Raw genomic sequence first — 19,470 nt, 5'->3', positions numbered from 1 at the left:
ACAGGGTCGCATTCAGAATTCGGCACACGTTGTACACAAAGCTCTGTGAACGTGATCCGATCATGCACGCTAACATGCACGATAAATCCATTTAACACAGAGCTGTGTAGAAAAATTACACTATCCTTTTTTAAAGTTCACCCGAGGGCTTTTGTTAATTTGAGTGCGGTTAACCGCGGTGGATTTTCTTGAAATACTTCATGCGACGCGCGGGTGTCGCATGACACATTTCAGAATATTTCAAATGAAACATTTCTCTGCTGAAATTCCACCAAAACATTGATCAGGCTCACCACACAAAAAGCTGGGTGCAGCAGCTCACCAAAGCGGTAGATTTTGACAGCTGTTTGTTTTGTTGTTTTTTGGCGGTGTTTGAGGTATTTGTCAAAGCAAGTCATTCCGAGCAGCAGATTGGTCCCTGGAGTTGTCGCTTCCGTTCCGTGGCCTGGCGCTGACCGCTGTTGTGCGGCTAAACCTCCGTGGCCGCTATCTGCTGGCTCATACTTGGCTAGTGGGTGAGCTAGCTGCTGACCAGTTTGGGATCCGATTTGCGCATGCTGAGCGGTAGGTTGTGTTTATTTTGCAGTTTTGCTCAAATTGAAGATTTACGGTTTGTTTCTAGATTTCCGGTATGCCGAATTGGTCTGTTTGGACGTACATCGCTCGTACGCCCATGCACTCCCGGAGCCGAGCATCCGCAAGATCAACCTGGTAGACTGTTCGATGAAATAACTTGCCAAGTCGAGGCACTAAAGTGTGAGGTCATGGCGGAGGAGAAGCTCGAGGCGCAGATGGAGTTTGCCCGCCACGATCACGAGATCCAGTAGCTGCGTGAACAACCCGCATGCGGGAACTGGACAAGGACTGCAAAAAGACCGAGTGGGAGATGAAGGAACACTTCGTCATCGATTCCCGCGAGCGACTTCAGCAGCAAATGTCCGACCAGCGAATGGGCTTTCAAGGCAACAACAGCTTCAATAACCGTAACAAATTCTTCGATATGATGAACCAGGGAGGTGGTGGTGGCGGTGGAAATCGTAATAACAGCTTCGGATGGGAGGTTCGCGACTACGGCCACGGAGGACGAAAGAGGCAGTCTCGGTTTCATAACCACGAAATGGAGCAGCAGCAGGACCAACAGCAAGGCTAGCAGCAACAGCAGCAGCAGCTTCAAGAAGGTCTGCCCGACCAGCCAGACCAGCAGGGACCGGGACAGGAACAAGGTTCTGGAGGTCCATGCGGTGAAGGTGGCATGGTAGACGGTGGTAACATTGGACGTAAACCACACAGGATAGCAGCTCCAGATCGTTTTCTATGTTCTGGCGCTGGCCCGCTTCCAGATTAAGTTGCTCGCGGAAGAAACACTTCGACAGCGCATCCCGCCAGGCAGCAACGACCACCCGCCAACGCCAGCGGAACCATTACCGAACGGAAGGTGGTGTAGTTTTCCAAGCGGAAAAACATCATATCGAAGTCACTCCTCGTTCGAGAAAGGCGAACAGCCGCATTGATGGTGTTGCACCAGATTGTCGTTTTGGCATTCGCGTTGAAAAGGCCTCTTGGCCGCTTTTCGCTGGACGACTTGCCATCATAAACCAACTCCGCTTCTAGACGAGTTTTAATCTGTAGTTTCACCAAAAATCCCTTTTCCAACTAATTTTCGATCTTGAACTAGCATTGGAAAGATGAACTCGTTTTTTTAAACAAATTCTTGAGTTAGAAGATTTTAGGGGTAAGGGGCAGACTGGTCCAGGGATGCAGCATGGGCCACCCTTGGTTTTGGGCTTTAGAATGGATTAACCACACCGAAAACTACGAGTGAACTTATTGTATTTAAAAAAAAAATACAAAAATGTTTTTTTTTTAAACCACGCAAATGTTATTTATTTTGAGGTTCTTAAATAAGCTTTTTGAAATGTTAGATAGTTTGAAAAAGTTTTTTCAATGTTTGCAATGTTACCAGGAACTACATACCGTAAAACGGGATGACTGATAGATTTGAGATATTTCAGCTAAGTGAAGAGTACAAATTAAATACGTACGGAATACTGACTATGGCAGAGAAGTGTTCAAAGCACTTCAAGAAGAAGTTTTCATAAAATAGTAAGTTAACCTTGAAGTTAACTATAATTTAGCATTATTTTAATATTCTCAAAGTGTCATGATTTTCTCAATGAACATGATTTCAAATTGAAAAACGGAATGCATTTTCGGATTCTTTGGAAAATTTTGAACTAGGAGAAGTTAAAATAAGTTTGTAAATTAAAAATATTATGTGTTTTTGAAATATAATTTTAAAAAATCTTCAAATTTATAGGCATCTTTGTAAATTAATTGTTAATTGTATAAAGAAAACTAGTTTTAACTAATTTCAGGTAAAATTTGGCTTTTCAACAATTTTACCTAAAATTTATGTGTATTTTGTTCAAAAGCTTATAAACTTAGTAAACTAAATATAAATTTGATTTTTTTTTCTTAGAAACTATATAAGTAACCTTAGTAATTGTAAATTCGACGTAAAAATAAAATTTGAACACCTTAAATCTGATTTCAACAAGAAAACTGTGACTATCAATCACCCTGGAATTCAGAATAAGAATGTTCAACGCAACTATTTTTTTAAGCACTATTTAAAAAAAAACTTTTATTCAAAAATAGTTGATGGACCTTGTGCGGCCTACCCTAGTACATGTTTTAAAAATAATAATCTTAAGAAAAATCTTAACAGTTGGAAAATATTCCAAAAATAAATGGTAAGCCTATCAATGTCACCCTGGTATACGGTATTACCAAATCATTTACAGGCTTGGTGACGGAAGCGTTAAATATAAAATCCATTGGAGGGTAGAACCCTTTTCCTGCCTTATTAAAAACAATAAATATTTATGAGATTTGAATTAAATTGATTATTTTACTCCTGGCAGCGTCACGAATCACGATTTATGCAACATTTGTCGATTTTTCTGTTATTTCAATAAATACTTTTATTTGTCAAAATATTTCCAAACTGTTTGTTTTGCTAAGTGACTGGACACATCACTAAAACGCAAATGAATTAAACTTGATTAAAAATCAATATTCCCAAAAACTTTTTTCAGCAGAAGAACTGTAAAACGCTAGTTAAACGTTTATCTTTTTGTGAGCAAAACATTTCATAAGAAATCAACGGTTAACATATTTAATATTAGCCGATTTTTTTTTATTAACTTTTTTTTTCACAAAAACTCAATTTCCCAATTTTAGAGATTATTTGATAAGTTTTAGGGGACAAAAACCCGCAACTTTGAGCCATAGAGAAGTATGGTCAAAAAATCTGCACCGAGTTATGATTTTTTTGAAAAAATATTGATCTTTGGAAAAAAAAATCATTCAAAAAAAATATTGACCTTATTTTTTTATGTGAAATTTAATTTGAAATCGAAAGTACTTTACAGATTTTTTGATAAAGGGTCCGATTTCCAATGTTAAAACATGAAACATTCGTGAAATTTTCCAATCTTTTCGATTATTATTTTTATTTTTTTTTAATCAAGACTAACATTTCTAAAAAGCGTAATATTGTTTAGCCCTTTTAAAATGTTTGTCTTGAATTCATTTTTTTGTATAAAAAAATCATAACTCAGTGGCAGATTTTTTGACCATACTTCACTATGGCTCAAAAGTTGCGGGCTTTTGTCCTCTAAAACATATCAAAAAATCTCGAAAATCAAAAAAATACGTATTTTGGGAAATTGAGTTTTTGTTTTTTGGTACAGAATTGCACAAAAGTGATCACACTTCATCAAAAATGTGTTGGATTCTCAAATAATTTTTTTTTGATTTTCAAATTTTAATTTTGAAATAAAGTATTTTTAAAATAATAATAAAACATGACTTAGTCAAAGATTATTTGCTCTTTCTATAATTTTATGAAAATATGGCTTTTTATGTCCCCAAAAACATCAATAAATACAATTCTGTGTAGTCCTCATCAATACCTATAACATTACCAAAGACACCTAATCGATCAAGATTCAGATTTTTTATTTTTCACATACCATTTTTGTTTTGACTGCTCCTAAATTTTTATGAAAAAAATGAACTAATCATGAAAATTGGCTTCTTTGGTCATATGGAAGGCACCCAAAAAGTTTTAGCCGGTTAAAAAAAAAAAATACAAAAATTAAAATGTTGAAAAGGCTCGTTCTGCAGAAAAATAGCTGGTCTACCCAGCTACCTTTTAACACTGCGGATTTTGTGAAATAGTTACCTTTAGGCTCAGAATATGCAAAATAGTGCTGCTATCGAAATTTTTATGCGCCCTTTTTAAATGTTGCTCCAGAAATGCATATCCAGCTTTTTAAGCGAAAATGGCGTTCGAATGGTGAACGCCCGGAATGTCAAAATCACGCAGTGGTACCTACTTTACGAAAAAAGTGTGCCATGGCATGACAGCCGCATTTTTTTCTAATGTTGGTGCTCTTGCGCGATTTTGACATTTCGGACGTTCAACATTCGAACGCCATCTTCGCTTAAAAACCTGGATACAGTCGACTCTCTGGCTGTCGATCTTCTCGATATCAATATTTCTCCAGCTGTCAATAAATTTTTAAGTCCCTTCAAGAAGCATGCTTTGATTTTCCGTTCAATAATTTGATAACTCCCGCTCCCAACGGTCCCTTCAATATCGACAACGAGAGAGTCCACTGTAACAATAAATAAATCTGAATAAATTTAGTTTAAGAAATCATATAACAAGAGAAGGTAAGTATTTTGTAAAATAAAAGTTGCTCAAAATATCCTCCTACCAAAACCATTTCAAAAATTATTTGGGTCAAGATGTGGGCAGTAGAAGGTTAAAAAGGTTGAAACTTGAAAACGATGCATTATATTAAAAACAATTTATTTAATTTCATTTTCAAAAAAGATTTTTTTCTGATTTTTGTTACTTTTTTACTATTTTGAAAAATTGCGTTTATAAAAATATAAGCTATTGAAAGAATTAATCATGCAAAATTGCCGCTTTGGTCGTATGAAAGCCCCCGAAAAATTTTAGTCAAATAAAAACTTATTGCTGGGTTTTGGTAAAAAAGCATATTAAACAAATTTTGTTCACAATTTTATAACGTGTACATTTACATATAAATAGTTCACAATTGTGGTTCCGGAATAACAGGCTTGTTTGCACTGGTGCTGACTTTAATAGCCTAGAAACTGGAAGGAATCATCTTCATCGATCCTTTTTTACTTCCGAAATCTGCCGCTCGCGCTTCTACCGACGATTCCTTGCTCTGCATCTGCGCTAGTGGCGGCAGCACGCTCGTCACCGTGACCGCCTCCTTCACCAGTTGCACGGTGACGCGTACCTCGGAAAACAGCCGCAGCTCGGCGGGCCCGATCTTGCGGTCCTTGGGCAGCAGCATACAGTGGCGGAACGGTTTGGTGTCCTCGGTCAGCTTAAAGTCCGACACCTTGGCGAGTTGCTGAAATAGTGAAGTGTAAAGGGGGGTTGGTTTGAAGGAGGTTGGTGGCGCTTACCTTGTAGCTAACTTTGCAGACGTGCCCGGTGGTGATCAGCACCAGCTCGAGCAGCTGCTGGCCAATGTCCGAGACGGCGGCAGTCGTTTCCATGCTCTTGGCCTTCTTGAGGTAGTTTTTGAAGTAGAGCAGCGAGCTGGAATCGCCGGCCAGTTTAGCGTTGTACTTTTTCGCGTTGCAGATGTTGGCGAGCTGGCTGAGTTCGTCGGGGGTTCGTGCGGGTGGTTCGGCGAGGTCGAGGACCGCCGTGAGGACGCGGTGGACGAGACAGTCGGCGTACTTTCCTCAATTAATATCCACCAGCACCACTTGCCAAATTTCCTCCTGCAGCGCAGATTCCCCCTGCTCCGTGATTTCCGCCAGCACTCACGCATTCCTTGAATTGCTGAAAAACACAAAACATGGGAAATAGTTGGAAAGAACCTTTTTGGAATGAGAATCCACGGCCACAAACCTCAAATTGTTCCGGAACATCCACACGGTGTCTCGCAATGGTGCTGGTTCTAATCGCTCGAAATGTGCTGAAAACTCTCTTACAGCAGGAACAACTTTACGATTTCCCCGATTCCACTTTGTTGGAAAACTTTCTGTCTTGCCCCGAGAATTTGAAAAATTGGCACGCGCAGAATGAAGAAATTGAAATACATTTGTTTTGATATAAAACTGACAGTTGTCATTCACCATTGACATTTATGGGGTGCGTTCACTGAGTTCTATTTGTCAAACTGACGTTTGTGGGAAGCGTTCACAAGGTGCTGCAACAACGGCAGCACTGAACGTACCCACCGCGTGACAAAACATGCTACACGAAAATGTATCTGGAAATGTCAAAATGAAGTATTTCATTTACCGCGGTAGACACCGGTGGATAATAATCAAATTAACAAAAGCCCTCCGGTGTCACCCTATTAAAAGGGTATGTCAAATTCAGTACATTTTCGATACCCTTTTAAAGGGTGACGACGGGTGAACTTGAAAAAAGGATACTTTTTACTTTGAGTGTAGATTACTTTTTCAAAACAACCAATGCACCATGAGTTTCCTATGCTCATAGGACCTTGTGAAAAAGTAAGCGAGAGATCTGTTAATTTTTTTCAAAAAGATTTGAAATTTAAATCATAAACTTTTTAAAATTACCCAATATTGTATGTTCTAGTAAGGCGTGCATCTAAATGCGATGTGATTTGGAGTGCGTTCACAATAAACTGTCATCAATCTGCGTCCTTTTCAAGGTGCAAAAAGTTGTTTTGCTTCTGTTCCATCACAAAGAACGGTCGTGAAATTTTCAAGATTCTCAGAATTTTAGTGAAAAACTTGTAGTTTAAAACGATATTTGTTTTTAAATCATGATTTCAATATATTTAACCAAGCGGAAGTAACTCTGTGAAATTCATAACCCTCAAAGTGCTATTGAAAAGGGGTTCAAGAAAAACAGTGTAGAAATCCGCCCACGCAGAAAAATAATCTGCCCTTCAAAATCCGGATTTTCACGACAGAACCACACTTCTATTCATCAATTGTGTGATCAGCCATGATTCTCGCCGGAAGCAGTAGCATGGGTGGTTCCACGACGTCGGGTCCGCCCGTTCCGGCCGGCTTGCCGATTCCCAGTGCGGCCAACAAGTGGAAGCGGATGCTGGAGTGTGACGAGTTTGTCGGAGCCCGCCGGTCCAAGCACACGGTCGTGGCGTACAAGGACGCGATCTACGTGTTCGGCGGGGACAACGGAAAGAACATGCTGAACGATTTGATCCGGTTCGGGGTGAAGGACAAGTCCTGGGGGCGGGCATTTTCCACGGGGACGCCCCCTGCTCCGAGGTACCATCACTCGGCGGTGGTCCACGGGACGTCGATGTTCGTGTTTGGCGGATACACCGGGGACATTCACTCGAACTCGAACTTGACCAACAAGAACGACCTGTTTGAGTACAACTTCCAGAACGGGCAGTGGACCGAGTGGAAGTTTGTGGGGAGGACGCCGGTGCCGCGGAGTGCGCATGGGGCGGCCGTCTACGATAATAAGCTGTGGATCTACGCCGGGTACGATGGGAACGCCCGGTTGAACGACATGTGGACAATCCGGCTAACTGGGGAAACCCACCAGTGGGAAGAGGTCCAGCAGAAGGGCGAATGTCCTCCGACGTGTTGCAATTTCCCGGTGGCCGTCGCCCGCGGCTGCATGTACGTGTTCTCCGGCCAAAGTGGCTTGCAAATCACCAACACGTTGTTCCAGTTCAACTTCAAGGACAAAACATGGCGTCGAATCTCAAACGAGCACATCCTCCGAGGAGCTCCTCCTCCGCCAGCCCGTCGTTACGGCCACACCATGGTCCACCATGACCGGTTCCTGTACGTGTTTGGTGGTGCCGCAGACTCGACCCTCCCGAACGACCTTCACTGCTACGATCTGGACTCCCAGGTCTGGTCCACGGTCATTCCCGCTCCGGAATCGCAAGTCCCAAGTGGCCGCCTCTTTCACGCGGCCGCCGTCATCGGTGACGCCATGTACATCTTCGGCGGAACGATCGACAACAATGTGCGCAGCGGAGACATGTACCGGTTCCAGTTCTCGAGCTATCCGAAATGCACCCTTCAGGACGACTTTGGCAAGTTCCTTCAAAATCGTCAGTTTTGCGACGTTCAGTTTGTCGTCGGAGCGGACGAGGCGAAGGTTTCCGCCCACATCGCCATGATTGTGGCGCGGTCGCAGTTTCTGAGGGCGAAGATATTGGCCGCCCGAGACGCCAGGAATCTGCACTTTGAGAAGCTGTTCGGGACGACGGAGGTGCCGTTTGCGGAGCGACCGATTCTGGAGGTCAAGCTGCCGAACGCGCAGCCGGAGGCGTTCGAGATGGTGCTGAACTATATCTACACCGATCGGATTGATTGTGAGTAAATTCATCATGTTATATGTTTTGATAAAGAACTTTGTTCTAAAAGTACTATCACATTGCAAGTAAAACAATGTAAACGTTAAAACGAAGTGTAAACAAATAATCAATCTTGCAAACTTTGAACAATATTTGCAACAGCCCTTTTTTTCTGGCAAAAAATTAACAAACGTTAAATACTTCAGAAATTTAGGAATAAATAAAATTGATATCAAAAATTTTAAAAAATAATGAATTTAGAAATTCTAAAAAAGGAAAAATGAAAAAAAAAACATGTTTAAGAATATGTTCAAGAATAGTGAAGTATATTTAAGAAAATGTTTTTCGTTTTAAAAGTCAGGGATTCCAAAATTTTAAAATTATAAAATTTCTTTGAGTTATGATTTTCAGAATTTTTAAATTTTCTAATTTAGTGGAAATTTAAGAATTTTTAGAATTTCATAGTTTTGGAGTTTTAAAATTTCAGAATTTTGAAATTCTAGAATTTTAGAATTTTATAATTTCAGAATTGTAAAATTTGCGAATTTGAGAATTTTAGAATTTTAAAATTTAAGATTCTAAGAATTTAAGAATTTCAGATTTTTTGAATTTTAGAGTTTCTAAAAATTTGAATTTTATTATTTTGGAAATTGAGAATTTTGGAATTTTATAATTGTAGAATTTTGGAATTTTAGAATTTTAGAATTTTAGAATTTTAGAATTTTAGAATTTTAGAATTTTAGAATTTTAGAATTTTAGAATTTTAGAATTTTAGAATTTTAGAATTTTAGAATTTTAGAATTTTAGAATTTTAGAATTTTAGAATTTTAGAATTTTAGAATTTTAGAATTTTAGAATTTTAGAATTTTAGAATTTTAGAATTTTAGAATTTTAGAATTTTAGAATTTTAGAATTTTAGAATTTTAGAATTTTAGAATTTTAGAATTTTAGAATTTTAGAATTTTAGAATTTTAGAATTTTAGAATTTTAGAATTTTAGAATTTTAGAATTTTAGAATTTTAGAATTTTAGAATTTTAGAATTTTAGAATTTTAGAATTTTAGAATTTTAGAATTTTAGAATTTTAGAATTTTAGAATTTTAGAATTTTAGAATTTTAGAATTTTAGAATTTTAGAATTTTAGAATTTTAGAATTTTAGAATTTTAGAATTTTAGAATTTTAGAATTTTAGAATTTTAGAATTTTAGAATTTTAGAATTTTAGAATTTTAGAATTTTAGAATTTTAGAATTTTAGAATTTTAGAATTTTAGAATTTTAGAATTTTAGAATTTTAGAATTTTAGAATTTTAGAATTTTAGAATTTTAGAATTTTAGAATTTTAGAATTTTAGAATTTTAGAATTTTAGAATTTTAGAATTTTAGAATTTTAGAATTTTAGAATTTTAGAATTTTAGAATTTTAGAATTTTAGAATTTTAGAATTTTAGAATTTTAGAATTTTAGAATTTTAGAATTTTAGAATTTTAGAATTTTAGAATTTTAGAATTTTAGAATTTTAGAATTTTAGAATTTTAGAATTTTAGAATTTTAGAATTTTAGAATTTTAGAATTTTAGAATTTTAGAATTTTAGAATTTTAGAATTTTAGAATTTTAGAATTTTAGAATTTTAGAATTTTAGAATTTTAGAATTTTAGAATTTTAGAATTTTAGAATTTTAGAATTTTAGAATTTTAGAATTTTAGAATTTTAGAATTTTAGAATTTTAGAATTTTAGAATTTTAGAATTTTAGAATTTTAGAATTTTAGAATTTTAGAATTTTAGAATTTTAGAATTTTAGAATTTTAGAATTTTAGAATTTTAGAATTTTAGAATTTTAGAATTTTAGAATTTTAGAATTTTAGAATTTTAGAATTTTAGAATTTTAGAATTTTAGAATTTTAGAATTTTAGAATTTTAGAATTTTAGAATTTTAGAATTTTAGAATTTTAGAATTTTAGAATTTTAGAATTTTAGAATTTTAGAATTTTAGAATTTTAGAATTTTAGAATTTTAGAATTTTAGAATTTTAGAATTTTAGAATTTTAGAATTTTAGAATTTTAGAATTTTAGAATTTTAGAATTTTAGAATTTTAGAATTTTAGAATTTTAGAATTTTAGAATTTTAGAATTTTAGAATTTTAGAATTTTAGAATTTTAGAATTTTAGAATTTTAGAATTTTAGAATTTTAGAATTTTAGAATTTTAGAATTTTAGAATTTTAGAATTTTAGAATTTTAGAATTTTAGAATTTTAGAATTTTAGAATTTTAGAATTTTAGAATTTTTAGAATTTTAGAATTTTAGAATTTTAGAATTTTAGAATTTTAGAATTTTAGAATTTTAGAATTTTAGAATTTTAGAATTTTAGAATTTTAGAATTTTAGAATTTTAGAATTTTAGAATTTTAGAATTTTAGAATTTTAGAATTTTAGAATTTTAGAATTTTAGAATTTTAGAATTTTAGAATTTTAGAATTTTAGAATTTTAGAATTTTAGAATTTTAGAATTTTAGAATTTTAGAATTTTAGAATTTTAGAATTTTAGAATTTTAGAATTTTAGAATTTTAGAATTTTAGAATTTTAGAATTTTAGAATTTTAGAATTTTAGAATTTTAGAATTTTAGAATTTTAGAATTTTAGAATTTTAGAATTTTAGAATTTTAGAATTTTAGAATTTTAGAATTTTAGAATTTTAGAATTTTAGAATTTTAGAATTTTAGAATTTTAGAATATTAGAATTTTTGAATTTTTGAATTTTTGAATTTTTGAATTTTTGAATTTTTGAATTTTTGAATTTTTGAATTTTTGAATTTTAGAATTTTAGAATTTTAGAATTTTAGAATTTTAGAATTTTAGAATTTTAGAATTTTAGAATTTTAGAATTTTAGAATTTTAGAATTTTAGAATTTTAGAATTTTAGAATTTTAGAATTTTAGAATTTTAGAATTTTAGAATTTTAGAATTTTAGAATTTTAGAATTTTAGAATTTTAGAATTTTAGAATTTTAGAATTTTAGAATTTTAGAATCTTAGAATTTTAGAATTCTAGAATTTTAGAATTTTAGAAGTTTAGAATTTTAGAATTTTAGAATTTTAGAATTTTAGAATTTTAGAATTTTAGAATTTTAGAATTTTAGAATTTTAGAATATTAGAATTTTAAAATTTTAGAAATTTTGAATTTTAGAATTTTAGAATTTTAGAATTTTAGAATTTTAGAATTTTAGAATTTTAGAATTTTAGAATTTTAGAATTTTAGAATTTTAGAATTTTAGAATTTTAGAATTTCAGAATTTTAGAATTTTATTAAATTTTAGAAATTTTGAATTTTAGAATTTTAGAATATTAGAATTTTAAAATTGTTCTAGAGTTCAAAAATTTAAGAATTTGCTAATTTAAGAATTATTATTTTTCACTGTTTAAACAATTGAATGTATAATTCATTGATTGATTGATCTCAATTTCCAGTCAAGGACCCATTCTGCAACAAGATCGTCCTCCTCATGATGGACGTGTACCAACTGGCCGTCCAATTCTACATCCCCCGCCTTGAGCAACTGTGCGTGCAATATCTCGAGTTCAAAATCTCCAAAACCAACGTTCTGGACGCACTCTACAATGCGGATCGCATGGGCCTCACCCTGATCAAGGATCACTGCATGGGATTTATCACAAAGGACGACCACTTTAACGATATCGTCATGTCGCCCGAGTTTGCCGCCCTCGAGAAGATGCTGATCGTGGAGATCATCCGGAAGAAGCAAAATCCGAGCAAGCACTCGACCGATATGAAGTACGACAAGACGATTGGGACTTCGCTGGAGAACGATATGGCGGTGTTTTTGAAGTCTGGTGGGAAGGAGTTTTGCGACATTAACTTGGTGCTGGAGGGGAAGGTCATTCCGGCGCACAAGTCTATCCTGGCGGCACGGTGCACCTACTTCCAGGCCATGTTCCGATCGTTTATGCCGGCGGACAATACCGTTAATGTGAGTTTTGGGTGTGGATTGTGTGGAATTCTTTGATATAACAGGCTTTTCTCGATTGTAGATCCAAATCGGTGATATTTCCCCCTCCCAGGAAGCGTTCAGCTCCCTCCTCCGTTACATCTACTACGGCGACACCAAAATGCCCCCGGAGGACTCGCTGTATCTTTTTCAGGCCCCCTGCTTCTACGGGTTCACCAACAACCGACTGCAGGCCTTCTGCAAGCACAACCTAGAGAACAACATCACGTACGACAACGTGCTGCAGATCCTCGAGGCTTCCGACAAGATGAACGTCCCGGACATCAAGAACTACGCCCTCCGCATGGTCGTGCACAACTTTTCCCAGGTCGCGCGGCTGCCCAAGATGCAGGAGCTGACGCGGGAACTGCTGCTGGACGTGATACTGGCCGTCGCGGACAAAGGGGACAAGCGGATAAGCCACGACTCGACGTTCATCTCGCTGTACAGCGACATTTGAAGGATCGCGTTTTTGCAACCGGTTCTCAGCATTTTGCTCGCGTGGCTGAGGAACAACAACGAGTTGCCGCTGGGAGAGATGGAGTGAGGCCGAGTCAGTATTTTGGAGGGGAGAGAGAGCGTGTGTGGATGTCTAGCTGTGTAACTTATTCAGAACTGTACAATGTGTGCGTATTTAATCGTGTTTTAGATGCTTTAAACGGGAAAATAGAAAGTTAATGTTTAAAAATATTGGAAAAATCTAAAAAGACAAATTCATCTATGGAAGTGTTTGCAATCAGATATTTAGAAAATCTTGCCGTACAAAAAAAGTAAAGCAATTGTATTTTAGCACAAACCAGATTGAAAGTTCTTTATTCAATGTTAGATTCGACGCATGTAGCGATTTTTATCTAAATAAGTTATAAAATCTCACCTAGAGTAGTTTTTATCAATGTTGTACACATTCTAGCTTTTAAAGCCATTCTTCTTTGTATTAGAACTCAATAAAGATTATCAAATAATCAACGATGTCAGCATGAAACTACTGGTTTGTTACTGAGCTGAAGCGGAAATCCCTAAAACTGAAAATTAAAGTTGTTCAAAAAAGCTTTTTTCATGATTTGTCTCCAAAGTAAACGTGAAGATGGGTCTAGGAGGCTTAATTAAAATGTCAACAATCGTGCACTAAGTATTTTCACCCATTTCTGCGTAATCATTTATCTTCGTGCAGCTTTCTGAATCCATGGAGCACGTTCACGCATTCCCACCTTTGAATCACCCCTCGTCGCATTGTTTTCCTCCGCAGTTCTTTTCGTGCTTGTCATCCGTACCCAGCCAGCTGATTGTCAAACCTGGTGCGGGAGCAAAGGTTGATCAAAACAGAAGAACAAAAAAACCCAGGACCACCACTCCGTGGCCAGTGTGAAAAGTGAGCGGACCGCAGACGGATTGTTCCGTAATCGCCGCGCCGATCGGGGTCAGATTTTCTTCCAGAAGTTCGGTATACGGTGGCAGAAACGATTTTACCCGGTTTGAAATTCCCTTCCCGTACAAAGTGATTTATTTTTCGTTTGGCCGCCTCCGCAGTCTTGGGAAGAAGAATCGAAAATGTTCCGCCGCACGCTGACCGTGTCGTACTCGCCGTTCCGGAACAACTACGTAACGCTGCCGGACAACTACTTCCGGATGCTGTCGAGTTATGTGAGTTTGTGAGAGTGGCAACTCTTTCTTCGTAATTTATGGCTTTCGTTGATGAGCAGTTAACCTTGGAACAGAATAGAAATATTTTTGCAATCGGCGCAAAATGCTTGTCGATTCATCCCGGCAGATTTGCTTTCCGCTGAACGACGACGACAGTGGAATTTTCATTCATGTGTGTGCGGGATATTTTTGGGATCATCGGACGGGGAGTTCGGGGTTGAATGGATCACGCAGGAAAATGTTTGCATAATGTTTCCTCTTTTATTGCTTAAAAAAAATAATGAGTGGTACAACTCTGGAGATTTTTTTTTTTTTTTTCAACAGGACCAATATACCAAATTTTCAATTTTTAGCTTTTTGGGTGTTTTTTAACATCCCTGACTCAAGGCGGTTTTAAAAACACCCAAAAAGCAAAAACTGCAAATTTGGTTTATTGAACCTATTCAAAAAACTCCAGAACTCATTCTGTAATGCTCTAGTTTCTCAACGTGATGGAAAATTACTTAGTTTAAAGCAAACAAGTTTCTTGAGACCATCCATAAACCACGTGGACACATTTTCGAAATTTCATACCCTCGTGGAAAATTAAAAAAAAAAGGTAAATAAAAAAGTATGGAAATTGAAACAACAAGACATAGTCTCAACATTTGAATAAAAAAAAGTGTTTTAAAATGCATTTTACACTAGTTCAGTAACTGTTTTGCAATGATAAGTTTTAAAAAAATGTAAGATTTGATGAAAACAAAAATTTATCAAAAAAAAAAAAAAAAAAAACTTGAGATATTATACAAAGAAAATTTTCAAAATGATCATGATTTTTAAATCAACCCAAACATGGTAAAATAATTGATTCTAAACGCAGAGGAATGCATTTTAAATTGATTTTAGCTGATTGCACTTAAATTTTCATTGAAATTGTGAAGTTTTTTGAGTAAAACTTTTGCCTCCTTATATTTTGAGCAAATTTGGTGGGGGAGAGGGGTTACAAAAACTTTAAATAAAATTTGTACCAGCCTAAGTCATATTGAAAACTAAATCGAGAAACATTATAAAAATATTGAAAAATCAGAAAAATTTTAATTAATGAATTAAGAAATTCAAAAATACTTACATAAAAATGCATGATAAAAAATAAAAAAAAAAAAAATTTTAAAATTAAAAAAAAGGAAATTCAAATTTCAGGAATCAAAAACTCTAAAATTCGAGAGCTAAAAATATCAAAATCAGAAACGCAGCAAATTCAATCAACGTAATATAACTGCAAACATCAGGAAATAAAAAAAAAAAACAAATAAACAAGAATAATATCGAATATTTAGCCCTTTTTGAATGTTAGTTTTGCTTCCAAAAATTTAAAGGTGGTTTTTTTTCGAAAAGATTGTTTAAATTTCATGAATGTTTCATTTTTTTTAACATGAAAATCGAACCATTTGTTGTTGAGATATCGATATTGTTTGGATTAGACTTAGAAAACTTCAATTTTCCAATTTCTTTCGAACGTTCGGTGGCTATATCTTGAAAACGAGGCATTTTATAAAAAAAATCTGTAAAGGTAAAAAAATGTATGTAAATAATAATCAGTGGGCAAAAAGATTATTTTTTCGAAAAACTTCAAAATTTCAATGAAAATTAAAGTAATTAACTAAGTTAAAATGAACTCGTTTGAAAACATTTAAAATTTTCATAAAATACCAATGTACAGTACCACAAAAACATTTTTTTGCGAAATAAATTCCGTCAATACATTGATATTTTGAAAACTAATGATTGGAAAGCAACTGGACGCGTATAAAATGCATTTAAAACACTTTTTTCATCCAAATGTTGAAACCTAGGCTTGTTATTTAAATTTTTATATTTTTTGGTTTCGAACGAAGCGAAATTTTGTAAGCCTTTTCACTTTATTTTAGTTTTTTTTTTAGAAAATACCAAATTTTTTACAAATTTCCATATTTTTTACTCAAATTTTATAAAATATGCATCATGGGTATCAAACGAAGCGAAATTTGGTATGATTTTTTTCACTTTATCAGAGTTTTTTTGAAAATACTTAAATTTTCACAAAATACCGTATTTTATCGAAAATACTAATATTTTCACAAAATACCGTATTTTATCGAAAATACTAAAATTTTCACAAAATACCGTATTTTATCGAAAATACTAAAATTTTCACAAAAATATCGTATCGAAAATGATAAAATTTTCACAAAATACCGTATGTTATCGAAAATACTAAAATTTTCTCAAAATGCCGTATTTTATCGAAAATACTTAAATTTTCACAGAAATACCGTATTTTATCGAAAATACTCAAATTTTCACAAAATACGGTATTTTATCGAAAGTACCAAAATTTTCACAAAAAAACCATATTTTATCGAAAATACTAAAATTTTCACAAAAATATTGTATCGAAAATAATAAAATTTTCACAAAATACCGTATTTTATCGAAAATACCAAAAATTTCGCAAAATACCGTATTTTATCGAAAAAACTAAAATTTTCACAAAATACTGTATTTCGACGGTAACATTTCAAAAGGCATCATGTACATTTTGACACTTTCTGGGTTATTGTATATTCTGAAAGTACTTCTAATAAGCTACCTCTCCACCAAAAATGAGCAAAAGTTACTTCAGTAAAGCTTGTTTAATCATGATTTTAAATAAAGTAACATAAACAAAATCACTGCCATCAGCAGTCCCTGTTTATATAGCCCTGTCAACCTGTCAAACAAAAGGCTACATAAACCTCGTGACGAAAAAAAAGCAACATGAACAAAGCGCCATGTACATTCGGCGAAGAAAAACGAATCATAACAAAGCGCCCCCCTCAGTGACAGCAGGGTGATATCGACGTTGGTGATTTCAAAAGAAGTTATGTTTGTTTTTCTCAAATAAAATTACGGAAATAATGTCTTATTGAATATGGATGATCAAGTATCAACAAAAGCAACGTTTTTCATCGTTTGTTATCATTAGAACATCTTATTTTGCTTTTATATAAAAATGGTAATTGAAAATGGATGCTCAACATTCCAATGCGTTTTTCTCAAAACGCATGGTTTGTACATGATGCTTTTTGAAATGTTGGCATCGATTTTATCGAAAATACTAAAATTTTCACAAAATACTGTATTTTATCGAAAATACTCAAATTTTCAAAATTTGCAATGTGGTTATCAAACAAATTGATATCTTGTATGCTTTTAAAATTTATTAGATTTTTTTTGAAGATTCTAAAATTTTCACAAACTTGTGAAATAATTTGTGATACTCATATTGCAAATTTTGAAAATTTTAGTATTTTCGAAAAAGACGGTATTTTGTGATATTTTTCAAATATTTTACGAAAAAAAGCATTCATAAAGTGAAAAAGCATACAAAATATCGCTTCGTTTGACACCCGTATTGCAAATTATGAAAATTTGAGTACTTTTGAAAAAATACGGTATTTTGTGAAATTTTTGGTATTTTCCAAAAAAAAAAAACCCTTCCAATGTGGAAAAACAAAACGGTAAAAAACACGATAAAACACACGATTTTTTTTTATTTTAATGACAAAAAAATTACAGAAACATTTTAAGATGGTTCAACTATGGTCCCATAGAGCTTTATGACGTTTCGCGTACGCACACTATCGCACCATCTGATTTTGCTGGCTGGACCAAATTTAACCTCAATCTTTTTTGTGTACGAACACGCAATACATGCGCACGTAGAAACCTCTATTGGAACGAGCTGTCAAGCAGGATGCTTTCTGTCAAGAAAGGTTGCAAGGTTATTAAAAAAACTTTAAATTAATTTTAGGACCCAATTTAACATTTCAAGATTTTTCGAAAATAAGTATTTAATAATTCAAGAATTTATGAACTCGACTTTGGCCAGAGTCGGGTACATAAACTTCAAAAAATATTTGCAACGGCCTAAACAAAAAGCTGAATAATTTAGTATGCATCTAAATTGCAACAAACAATCTCACTGTGGAATGATAAAAAACAGGTTTAAAAAATGGTTAATCAACCAATTTTACAATTTTTAAGTAAGAGTATGTATTTTCAAACCATTAGTAAGTTAAATATTCAATATTTTACTTTTCCTGGACGATTTTTTGTTGCTTTTTCTACCAGTTGAAATATAGCTTAGCGCCACTTCGCCACAAGTTGTCCATCCTGCCCCAAATGCCCCCTCCTCATACTTATGATGAGTCCTCCGCGCGCGCAAAGTGCACCATATTTCTGATGTTTTTTTCGCCAAATGAGCGTGCGAGATAAAAATAATCTGTTTCCGCTCTCCGCACCACCCAGCTCATCTCTTACTAATTAAGTGGTCTGTTTATTTTTAGAAAAACGGCTGTTTGAGCATAACGCACGGCATCGACCAGCACTACATGTCGTGGTCCCCGTACGGCGGCGGCGGTGGCTACCAGGACAACCGGATCGGCATCAACGCCCAGGTGGCGGCCACGATGGGACTCCGCGAGGGCGATTGCGTCATGGTGGCGATGATCATTGAGGCGCGCTCGTTGAAAACTGTGGAAGTTACGGCGGCCAGCGAAAAGGACTGGGAAATGCTGGTTAGTGAGGGTTTGATTAGTTGTTGTGGCGCCAAGATTGTTTATTTTTTCTTCTTGTTTTTAGCAAGTGAGCAGCGCGCGAATTCAGGCCATCTTACTCGATCAGACGAGAGTTGTTACGAAGGGACAGAATTTGGTCGTTTGGATCAATGATTCGATCAGCATCAAGATCAAAATAAGTAAGTTATCTTGTTTTACCACATTAATTGGCCACATTTTTCCGCTTTTCCCTTGTTCATAAGCAACTTTTGGCCCGAAAAATCAGGGGGCAAACATTTTTTAAAAGCTTCAAAATTTCAATGGAAATTTGAGTGCAATCAGCTGAAATAAATTTAAAAGGCATTCCATTGCGTTTAGAATAATTTTCAAGCATGTTTGGGTTAATTTAAAAACCCTTTGAATTTTTGAAAATTTAGTTTTTTATCAAATTTTACATTTTATTTACAAACTAATGATTGCAAAACAACTGAAAAAGTGTAAAATGCATTTTAAAACAATTTTTGAATTCAAATGTTCAGACTATGGCTTGTTATTCCATGGTTTAAACACACCTGTCCAGTTGTTTTGCAATTACTAGTTTCCAAAATATTCAAGAATTGAGGAAACATTTTCTTTGCGAAAAAAAAAGTTTTTGCGGAGCTGTACATTGGAATTTCAGAAAAAAATCAACATATTTTTAAACGATCCCAAACTCATACTTAGCACAGTATCAACGCAGGAAAATGCATTTTAGATTGTTTTCAATTGATTACACGTCTAATTCCATGCAATTTTTTAAGTTTTTTTTAGGAAAAAAAATGTTTTTCTCGTCGATTTATTGGACCAAAAAGAGTTCAAAGACAAATGAGCAATTCTGTC

At 34.4% G+C, this 19,470-nt stretch overlaps 3 protein-coding genes and 1 pseudogene across 5 annotated transcripts in view; 3 read left to right on the top strand and 1 right to left on the bottom strand.

The window, feature by feature from the left end:
- Positions 1-157: 157 nt before the first annotated feature.
- Positions 158-2,190, top strand: LOC120426723 (hrp65 protein-like; annotated as a pseudogene).
- A 2,698-nt stretch (positions 2,191-4,888) lies between these two features.
- On the bottom strand, positions 4,889-6,388 carry LOC120426728 (uncharacterized). 3 transcript variants are annotated; one of them, XM_039591498.2, is made up of 3 exons: positions 5,972-6,388; positions 5,518-5,902; positions 4,889-5,462 (listed from the first exon to the last, which is right to left on the bottom strand). In XM_039591498.2, exons 2-3 carry the CDS (start codon positions 5,608-5,610, stop codon positions 5,187-5,189), a joined length of 369 nt encoding a protein of 122 aa, XP_039447432.1. In that variant the 5' UTR covers positions 5,611-5,902; positions 5,972-6,388; the 3' UTR covers positions 4,889-5,186. The 3 variants fall into 3 exon arrangements, with proteins under 3 accessions (XP_039447432.1, XP_039447433.1, XP_039447434.1); XM_039591499.2 differs by having other exon boundaries at positions 5,998-6,388; XM_039591500.2 differs by having other exon boundaries at positions 6,055-6,388.
- Positions 6,389-6,757: 369 nt separating this feature from the next.
- LOC120426725 (leucine-zipper-like transcriptional regulator 1 homolog) lies at positions 6,758-13,373 on the top strand. Its single transcript, XM_039591496.2, has 3 exons — positions 6,758-8,405; positions 11,853-12,373; positions 12,435-13,373. The coding sequence occupies exons 1-3, from the start codon at positions 7,049-7,051 to the stop codon at positions 12,849-12,851; spliced, it is 2,295 nt and encodes a 764-aa protein (XP_039447430.1). The 5' UTR covers positions 6,758-7,048; the 3' UTR covers positions 12,852-13,373.
- A 341-nt stretch (positions 13,374-13,714) lies between these two features.
- The window catches only part of LOC120426724 (peroxisome biogenesis factor 1), a 36,805-nt gene continuing 31,049 nt past the window's right edge, over positions 13,715-19,470 (top strand). Inside the window, exons 1-3 of the mRNA XM_039591495.2 lie at positions 13,715-14,032; positions 18,382-18,612; positions 18,677-18,791. Of these exons, the coding sequence (XP_039447429.1) occupies positions 13,940-14,032; positions 18,382-18,612; positions 18,677-18,791 (439 nt within the window). The 5' untranslated portion in view covers positions 13,715-13,939. The remainder of the gene's footprint in view (positions 14,033-18,381; positions 18,613-18,676; positions 18,792-19,470) is intronic.

The sequence above is a fragment of the Culex pipiens genome, chromosome 2, assembly GCF_016801865.2.
Source record: "Culex pipiens pallens isolate TS chromosome 2, TS_CPP_V2, whole genome shotgun sequence".
NCBI classification, from domain to species: Eukaryota; Metazoa; Arthropoda; class Insecta; order Diptera; family Culicidae; genus Culex; species Culex pipiens.
Note: the sequence above shows the minus strand (reverse complement) of the source record. Positions and strands in the feature narration are given on the sequence as shown.